General features: G+C 68.5%; 1 protein-coding gene across 1 annotated transcript; it reads left to right on the top strand.

Moving 5' to 3' along the window:
• Nucleotides 1-592: 592 nt before the first annotated feature.
• On the top strand, nucleotides 593-8,225 carry LOC121024619 (endoplasmic reticulum mannosyl-oligosaccharide 1,2-alpha-mannosidase-like; the record flags this gene model as incomplete). Its single annotated transcript, XM_040466826.1, has 7 exons — nucleotides 593-727; nucleotides 2,222-2,376; nucleotides 2,667-2,779; nucleotides 4,110-4,295; nucleotides 4,996-5,144; nucleotides 5,500-5,688; nucleotides 7,581-8,225. Coding segments are annotated over 7 exons (1,122 nt in total), but the record flags the coding sequence as incomplete, so codon positions are not given.
• Between the last annotated feature and the right edge of the window lie 6 nt (nucleotides 8,226-8,231).

Raw genomic sequence — 8,231 nt, 5'->3', positions numbered from 1 at the left:
GTCTGGCCGTGCGCCTTAAGCGCCTGGAGCGTCCGCGAATTGGCGAGAAGCGCAGATGAAAAGGAGCGGAGAGTGTCTTTAGCCACCCTGCTAGAACGTGGCTCGGGTTAACGTGATGTTGCCCGCCTGCTTCCTGGGTGTCCGGTGTAAGGGCTCCGTCCTCTGTGCCTCACGGAGACGTTCGGGTCCTGAGGTCGCGTGCCCCGTCCAGACACGCTCCCTGAACTTCCTGACACGTGTTACCGTGTGTTCCGAGCGGCCGGGCAGTCTGGGTGAGGGCGTAGGGAACCCCTGTGGGGGAGGAAAGCTCGGGAGCTGCTGCAGGCGGCTGGAGACAGCTGCACATAGGCCAGCGTCTGCGCTTCCTGGAAGGGAAGCCGCTGAGGGGAGGTCCGTGTGGGCTGGGCTGCAGGACGGAAGCTGCCGAGTGCTTTGAGGAAGGTTTGGTTACCCTTGGCCGTTCTCGAGTTGGTTTGAAGGACCTTCCCCAGGTCTCACGGTGTCCTCTCGTGGTGAGGAGCGCCCACCTAGACGTGTTCCTCCGCGCGCTCGCTCGGGCTCTCCTTGGGGCTGTGCGGCACGTTTGGGATAAAATCTGTTCTCTCGTTTAGCCGTGGATGGCAGGTCAGCGGAAGAGCGGAAGGTGAGACCAGCAGATCCGCCCGTCTTGCCGGCTCCTCAGAAGGCAGATGCTAATCCAGAAAACTCGCCGGGGCTTTTACCCCAGGTTCGTTCGGTGAACTCCACGTGGGGTTGCGACCGGGGTCGGTCCCACGGGCGTTTCAGAACCGCGCGCGACGTTCCACACGGACGGGGGAGCGGTTCTTTCCCTTGTTGTTTGTCTGATGTTCGCGCCCTGCGCCCCTTATTCTGAGCCAGTGGGATGACGCTTGGGCAAGGAGGAGGAATGTTCTCTCCTTCCTTCCCCTGGGATACCTGCTGGTGAGCGAAACAGACCCGCCCCTTGTCTGGAGGAGCTGCAGGCCGGCGGGAGCAGGCCGGTGGCCGCGGTGTCCTCCAGGGATGAGGCTGGGGACGGGACGCTGCACTGCGGCGTGAGACCGGGCAGCCGCTGGTCCTGGGTGGAGTCGGGAGAGCAGGGCTTGAGTCCGGTGACGTCGCCCGAGGCAGGGGGAGCTGGGCTTGTTCCGGGAGCTGCGGTTTCAGAGGGCGTGGGCGGGGAAGGGGGCTGGGGTCAGGCCCCACGGGGAGCGGCCAGGAGGCCTCTCTGCAAACCGTCTTACTCGGAGGCTGTGTGTCAGACGGCTCACGTCCTCCCTCGTGGAGCCGACACGCACGTCTCTCGCTCCTCTCGGCCGCTCTCGTGCACCTGGGCTCTCGTGACGGCGATGGGAGCAGAGCCCGCCTGCACGGTTGCCCGCCGAAAGACACGCTTCCGTTGCCCGGGAGGCCCGTGATCCCGTCTGTGGGGGCGGCCGGGGTCGGTGTGCACGGCTCCCCGGGTCCGGGCCTCGGGGCGCGGGGCCCCCTGTGGCGGGGCCGCTGGGACCTTTCCTGCTGCTCGGACTCCGGCACTCGTGCCCCAGGCCTGGGGCAGCCCCGGTGCTTTGCGCGCGGCCAGATCCCGTCCTCTTGGCCACGGGGGTCCCGGCTCCGTGGCACTGGCGTCTTCACAACGAGGACCTCTTCACGGGTCCTGTGGGTCCTGAGCGGCAGAGGTGTGCTCGATCCCTGAGTCGGCCTCCTTGCTGTGTCCTGCGGAGGAGGGGCCTCCTCCCGCCCTCCGCTGACGACAGGCTACGCCTGGGCCCCCGCGCTCCGTCCCTGGACCCGGTGCCCTGGCCGCCCGGTTCTGAGCACGAAGGGTGGGGGTCCTGGGGCACGGGCCCGGGACAGCGTTCTTTGCGCCTCCATCCACGGGGACGTGGCTCTGACCCTTTATCGCTACCTTTAGGGCCTGTGACGGCCTGGAACCCTCCTGGGCCAGGATGCTAACCCACTGCCCAGGGCTGCGCCAGCCCGTTGGCACAGTCTCCGCCCCGGTTGGTCAGGGCCCGGGGATGGTGAGAAAGGATCTTCTGGCCAAATCTGCGTGTTGCCGTGGGAGCGGGAAGGCATCTCCTCCGGGGGCCGTGCGCCACCAGCCATTCCACGCGGTCCGTGGGGTTGGGTCTGATAGGGAGAGCATCCCAGGTGGAAACGGAGTGGCGGCTCCTGGGGCGTTGAACTGTTTTCACGAGTGGCTCTCGTTTCGATCTAGAAGCCTCAGAGGCATTTCCGACGGGGACCGCCCAACCTGCAGATTAGAGCCCCCGACAAAGACTCCAAGGACCGGAGGCAGGATGACACGAGGCGGAGGGACGAGGTGGTGGGCGACGCTCGTCAGGAAGAGAGCACACAGAGAACGGTGGTCAGGTACAGGGAGCGTCAGAGACGAGGCAGCACGGGTCGCTAGATGCGCAGAGGCCGGTCCGTTTGACGTTTCCTGAAAAACAAAGGGATAGGATCGGCGCGCTGTCTGAAGCGGCTTCTCCTCTCAGAGCAGACAGTGGAGAGAGCGGGACCCCGGTGGGGGCGGGGCCCTGCCTTCTCCGCGTCGTGCCGCACGGAGCGGAGGGCCGCCACGAGCCCAGCCAGGCTGTGCCCGCGGGCGTTTGCATCCCTGCCCTCGAGCCGGCTGACTCCTCTTCCTCCTCTCCCTGAAGCTGGAGGGGTGCAGTGATCGAGCCGGAGCAGGGCACCGAACCCCCTTCGAGAAAGGCAGGGGGCCCCCCCACCAAGCCTTCCTCACAGGCCCCCGGGATTCAGAACCAACCAGGTAAGGCCCCGCCGGCGCCCCGTCGGGCCTCACCCGGACATGGTGACGGAGAGGGCGCGTGGACACCCAGCTGGGCACCCGGGCGGGCCCCAGCTCTCTGTAGAGCCTCGGGGAGGACACGGGGCTCCACGGCGGCCCGCGGTCCCAGGCCCGTCGCGGCAGCCACAGGCCGCCTGTGCGGGAACTGCCCGCGTCCGTGCCAGCGCGGGGCCTGGGGAGAGCGAAGACACGGCCCTGGCTCGGTGGGGTCCTGGGGTCCTGCGTTCTGGCACCTGTAGTGGAGGGCCCCCGGGGCACTGGCGCTTTGTACGCTCCGTGCGGCCTGTCTGCTCTGGTTCTCGTGGCGGCCTTTGAGGTCATCGGTCTGTCGTAGGCCCGTTCCACGGACGGGAGAACCGAGGTTAGGCCGGCAGCGGCCACGGCCATTTGCCTCCCGGAGCGGGGGCTCGCGCCGGGTCAGCCGAGCCTGGGGCCCGGGCTGGGACCCTCCGGTCCTGTCGCTGTTGCCACTGAGGAGGGGAGGAGGAAGAAGGCGCCCAGAGCCCGGACGGGCGGCCCGGGCGTGTGGGGGGGAGGCAGAGCGATCGCGGGGCTCTGAGGACCGATGTCAGAGCCGCAGATACCAACACGACTGGGCCTCGGGCCACACCGAGAGGACACGTGTCGCGAAGCCGCCGACGCCCACGTTTCTGTCCGCCCGGTGGCCCTGTAACTCGTGCCTGGTCCTCCGGCTGTGTGGAGGGGAGAAACCTTCTCGGTCGGCGTCAAGGCCACCCTGGAAGGGCCCCAGGGCGGCCTTGGGTGTGTCTGCCACACGCTGTTCCCTCCCCGAAAACACCCAGAGCTGCTGACGCGCGACGCGGGCACCTGTGAGATGAGGCGCTCTCGTGGAGGTCACCGGGGCCCGCCCGCCCGCCCGCCACGTCGGATGCTCCCCCGGCCGGATTGCACAGCGCGGCTGCCGTGGCGGAGCGGCAGGCACCGGTCTGCTGCCTCAAACACCGCCGCCCACCGCGCGTTCCCCGCAGCTCCAGAGAGTCGTGCCCGCCGGGCGTCTGGCGGAGGCGGACGGGCGCAGGCCAGGCGGATGAGAGGCCGAGCCGTCGCGTGTGGGCCCTGGAGGCCTCGCCACCTTGGCAGCCGCGTCCAGCCGTGCGGCCCCGAGCCCGGCGGCGCCGCGCCCCGATCTTTGGGGTCGTCCGCTGCTGACCCGCGGCCCCGGACGGTGTCCCCCCACCCCACTGAGCGCCCCCGCGGCTTGGGGCTGCAGAGGGGCGGTGTCTGAACCCCGGGCGGTTCCGGTCCCCACGACCCGCCGTCTTCCTCCCAGCCTCCCCGAACGAGCGTCAGAGGGCCGTGATAGACGCCTTCCGCCACGCGTGGACCGGCTACCGCAAGTTCGCCTGGGGCCACGACGAGCTGAAACCCGTGTCCAGGTCCTTCAGCGAGTGGTTTGGCCTGGGACTTACGCTGATTGACGCCCTGGACACCATGTGGATTTTGGGTCTGAAAAGAGGTACCTGCTCGTCCCCGAGCACGCGGCCAAGTTCCCCCGGTGCAACGCTTGGGCGCGCGAGTGAGCGAGCGAGCCGTGCCCTGGAGGGTGTAGACGCCACTGTTTCCGTCTGAGGAGCTCTCCCTTCCCCTGGGCGGCAGGCAGTCGCCTTGTCCCTTGATGGCAGGCGTCCCGGGGACGCTCAGGGCAGTCGCCCCCTCGGCTCCCGGCCGAAGGCCTGGGCTGGCGTCCGGGGGCAGTTCCAGCCCGTGCTCCCGTCCTAGCCGGAGAGGGGCTCCCTGGTGGGAGGCGGCACGTGATCCTATGAGGCCATCGGCGTCCCGGGTCTCTCCATCACACCCTTCTCAGGCCACGTGGACGGGGTGTGGTTGAGGCTACGGGTCTTTGGGTACTTCCGAATCGGTCTCTCGGAGCCCATTTCCGGTGTTCCGTAGAGGCCAGAGGCTCCCCCTGAGTTACTCACGTGGCCCTTTGTGCCGTGGCCTTTACCCGTCAGCGTTGGTGCTCACGACGGCTCGCTGGCTGCCCGTCCTCCGGGTGCAGGGGGCCCCGCGGTGTGTCCCCTTGCCGTGGGAAGTGATGGCGAGGCCCCTCGGGAGAGAGAGACACGAGGACGCACGTGGCCCCAGAGCCAGCGAGCGGTCACGGGGGCGCCGGGACCTGTAACCTACTGCCGCTCCCACCCCGTCTCCCGTCGCAGAGTTTGAAGAAGCCCGCAAGTGGGTGTCTAAGAAGCTCCGGTTTCAGAAAGACGTGGACGTCAACCTGTTCGAGAGCACGATCCGGATCCTGGGCGGCCTTCTGAGCGCCTACCACCTGTCCGGGGACGACCTCTTCCTGAGGAAGGCCGTGAGTGTCCGGGCGCCGGTGGAGGTTCCGCGGCTCGAGGGGCCCCCGGGGGGTGGGCGCGGGGGTCTGTTCCGGGTCTCCCGTCTCCCCGGTCGTCTGGGTCTCGCTCCCGCGCACGTGCGTGGGAAGGTCCCTGTCACCGTCGCGACCCGTGGGGAAGCGCTCTCGGGGCTCCTCGGTCTCACCGCTGTTGAGCGCCGAGGCCACGTGAAGCCAGTGAGGTCCCGTGTCCGCTTACGGGGGTGAGCGCGGGTGGCGGGGTGGCGGGGGTGGGGCGGGAGGGTGGGCGTCGTGGAACGGAGCCGAGGCTGGCGTGTGACGGGAAACCTCGGTCCTCGTCGTGTCGCGTCATCAGGAAGACTTTGGGAATCGGCTGCTGCCTGCGTTCCAGACGCCCTCCAGGATCCCATACTCGGACGTGAACATCGGCACCGGAGCCGCCCACCCGCCCCGCTGGACCTCGGACAGCACGGTGGCCGAGGTCACGAGCATTCAGCTGGAGTTCCGAGAGCTCTCCCGCCTCACGGGGAGTAAGAAGTTTCAGGTACGGGGGGCCGGCCTGCCGGCCGGAGGCGTCACACCAAGCGGAGGCGTGCGTGGACTTGACCCCGGGCCGCGGGACCACCGTCCTGTGTGCTTTCCGGTCCCTCGTTCCTCGCCTTTCCTCAGCTGCGCGGGCGGGAAGGGTGTCGACTGGGGGCTGAGTCCGAGCGCGGGCCCGTGTCCTTGGGGTCCCAACTGCCCCCTGCCTCGTGCTGTGGTGGCCCCCGGGGGTGGTCCGTGCCGGGAGCGAGGCAGGGGCCCACGGTCGTGGGTTTCGGCCTCGCTAGCCCGTCGCTGACGGTCCTTGTGGACCTCGCTCCTGACCCTCGCCCCGACCCCGTTGGCCGGGGTCCCTCTCCTTGTGGGTGAGTCTCCAGGACGCGGCGGACCCTCTGGACTTGGCGCTCTGCCTCGTCACTCTTCCTCTGCCTTAAAAACCTGAGCTGCGATTTGAACGTCAGCAAGTTTTGCCTCTTGGCTCGAACGCCGCGCCACAGTCCCACGTGGGCAGCGGCCGCCACCGTCTGATTCCAGAACCAGGTCCTCGCCTCAGGAAGTAGGCCAGCGCACCCTAGCGCTCCCACCCGGGCCCCCTGCCTCGGTGGCCGCAAATCCACTTGTCGTGCGTGGCTTTCTCTGTTTGGAATGCTCGGCGTGAGTGAGGTCCTACGTACGGCGTGGGCCGTCTGTGGCCGGTTCTGTCGCCACGCGTGACGTCTTCGTCCGCGCTGGAAGCGTCCGGGAGAAGCGCACCCGTGTCGTAGCACGTGTCCGAAGCATCCCTTTTCGTGGCCCGGTGGTCTGCCATCGTGCGGTCGGACCACGTGCTGTCCGGGCTCTCGTGCGTTGAGGAGCAGCTGGGGGTGGTAAGAGCGGCGCTCCCGGGAGAAGGTTCCAGGCGCACGCACACAGGGCTCTGGCTTTTCCGCGGCAGCCCGCGCTTGTCCTCCGGTCTTTCTCGGTAGCCTTCGCGGTGGGCACGTGAGGGTGCCTCCTCTGGGCTGTGGATTTTGTCCTGATGACGTGTGGCGTTTTCCAAACGCCCGCAGGCCCCGTGTTCATCTCCCGGGTGGAGGTGGGCGTCCGGGTGCCTGTCTGCCTGTCGGCGGATTAGCGGCTTTCCTGTCGTTGGCTCGTACTCCGGAAGCTCAGCGTCTCTCTGTTTGCTCTGAGACGCCGGCCGGGCGCCGTTGCGATGCCGGATCTCTGTAGCTGCCGGAGACCCAAGGGAAATTGAAGCCGCTCCTGCCTCAGAGGACTTTGTAAAAAGGGGCGGGCCGTACGTGGCGGGTGGAGGCCAGGAAGTCACTCCCCAGGCAGGGTCCCGAGCGCCGTGAGCAAACGCGCACAGGGCCATGGAGCACAGATGCGTGGCGCTGCCCGGGAGGAGCTGAGGTTGGTTGGGTCTCGAAGGATGAACAGGATCGGCGGGCGGGTGTGCCGCGACCGCGGGCTCGGAAGCAGACGCGCCTGCCTTCCCTCCAGCGAGCGGGAGCAGACGGCCACGCCTGGGCAGGAGGTCCCGGGGACCGCGGCTGTGGCCTTCAGACACGGTCCCCTGCCAGGAGGAGGAGCTCAGCCCCGTGTTCGGGGCCCTCGGCATCTGCCCGCTCATCGAGGCAGCCGCGTGTGAGGGTGGGGACCTGGTTGCCGCGTGGCTGGGGCCACCCTCAGAAGCCCTTGCCCGGTGCAGCCGGGCAGGGGAGCGCCGTGGGCCGGGACACCGGCCTCTTCCGTCCTCTTCCGTCCTCCGCTGGGAACGGGCCCGCCTGTCACGGAGGAGGGGTGAGCCGACGAGGCCCGCCTTCCTCGGCTGGCCCGAGGTCCGGCAGCCCCGTCCCCCTGGCTCACCCGCGCTCTCCCCGTGTGTGTGTGTGTGTGTGTGTGTCCCAGGAGGCCGCGGAGGAGGTGACGAGGCGTGTGCACTCCCTGTCGGGGAAGAAGGACGGGCTGGTGCCCATGTTCATCAACACGCACAGCGGCCTCTTCACTCACATGGGAGTGTTCACTCTGGGCGCCAGGGCCGACAGCTACTACGAGTACCTGTTGAAGCAGTGGATCCAGGGCGGAAAGAAGGAGACGCAGTGAGGCCTGTTTCTGCTGCCTCGGGGACGGGGTCCCCGAGGCTCCCCTTGTCCCGAGTTCTCGGTCAGGAGGCAGCGGCCGTGCCGGACCCGGACTCGGCCCCTCCGCGGGGGATGTGTCTCTTCCCGGCACGGCCTTCGTGCCAGAGAGGACGCCTGGCTGGTCACGGAGGTCCCCGGCCCCTCTGCGCCAGGCAGGGCCTGGGGTCTGGGCCCGGCCGAGGGGCCCCCGGCTCACCGGCCGAGCTCTGGTCCTCGGGGTTGTGGAGGCGGCTCTGCTTGTCCGCTCCCCAGCAGAAGGTGGCCAGGGGCCCCTGGGCCTCCCCGCGCTGCCTGGTTGACGCTCCAGACGTGCGCTTTCCCAGACGGCAGTGCCTCGGGGAGCCTCGTCGTGCGGTCGGGAAAACACAGGTCACTCTAGTGAAGGGACTGGAAATCCTTGAAGTCTCACGCCAGGGGG

The sequence above is a fragment of the Herpailurus yagouaroundi genome, unplaced genomic scaffold (assembly GCF_014898765.1).
Source record: "Herpailurus yagouaroundi ecotype Mexico unplaced genomic scaffold, PumYag 66420, whole genome shotgun sequence".
Classification (NCBI taxonomy): domain Eukaryota; kingdom Metazoa; phylum Chordata; class Mammalia; order Carnivora; family Felidae; genus Herpailurus; species Herpailurus yagouaroundi.
This window is presented reverse-complemented; position numbering and strand designations above follow the sequence as displayed.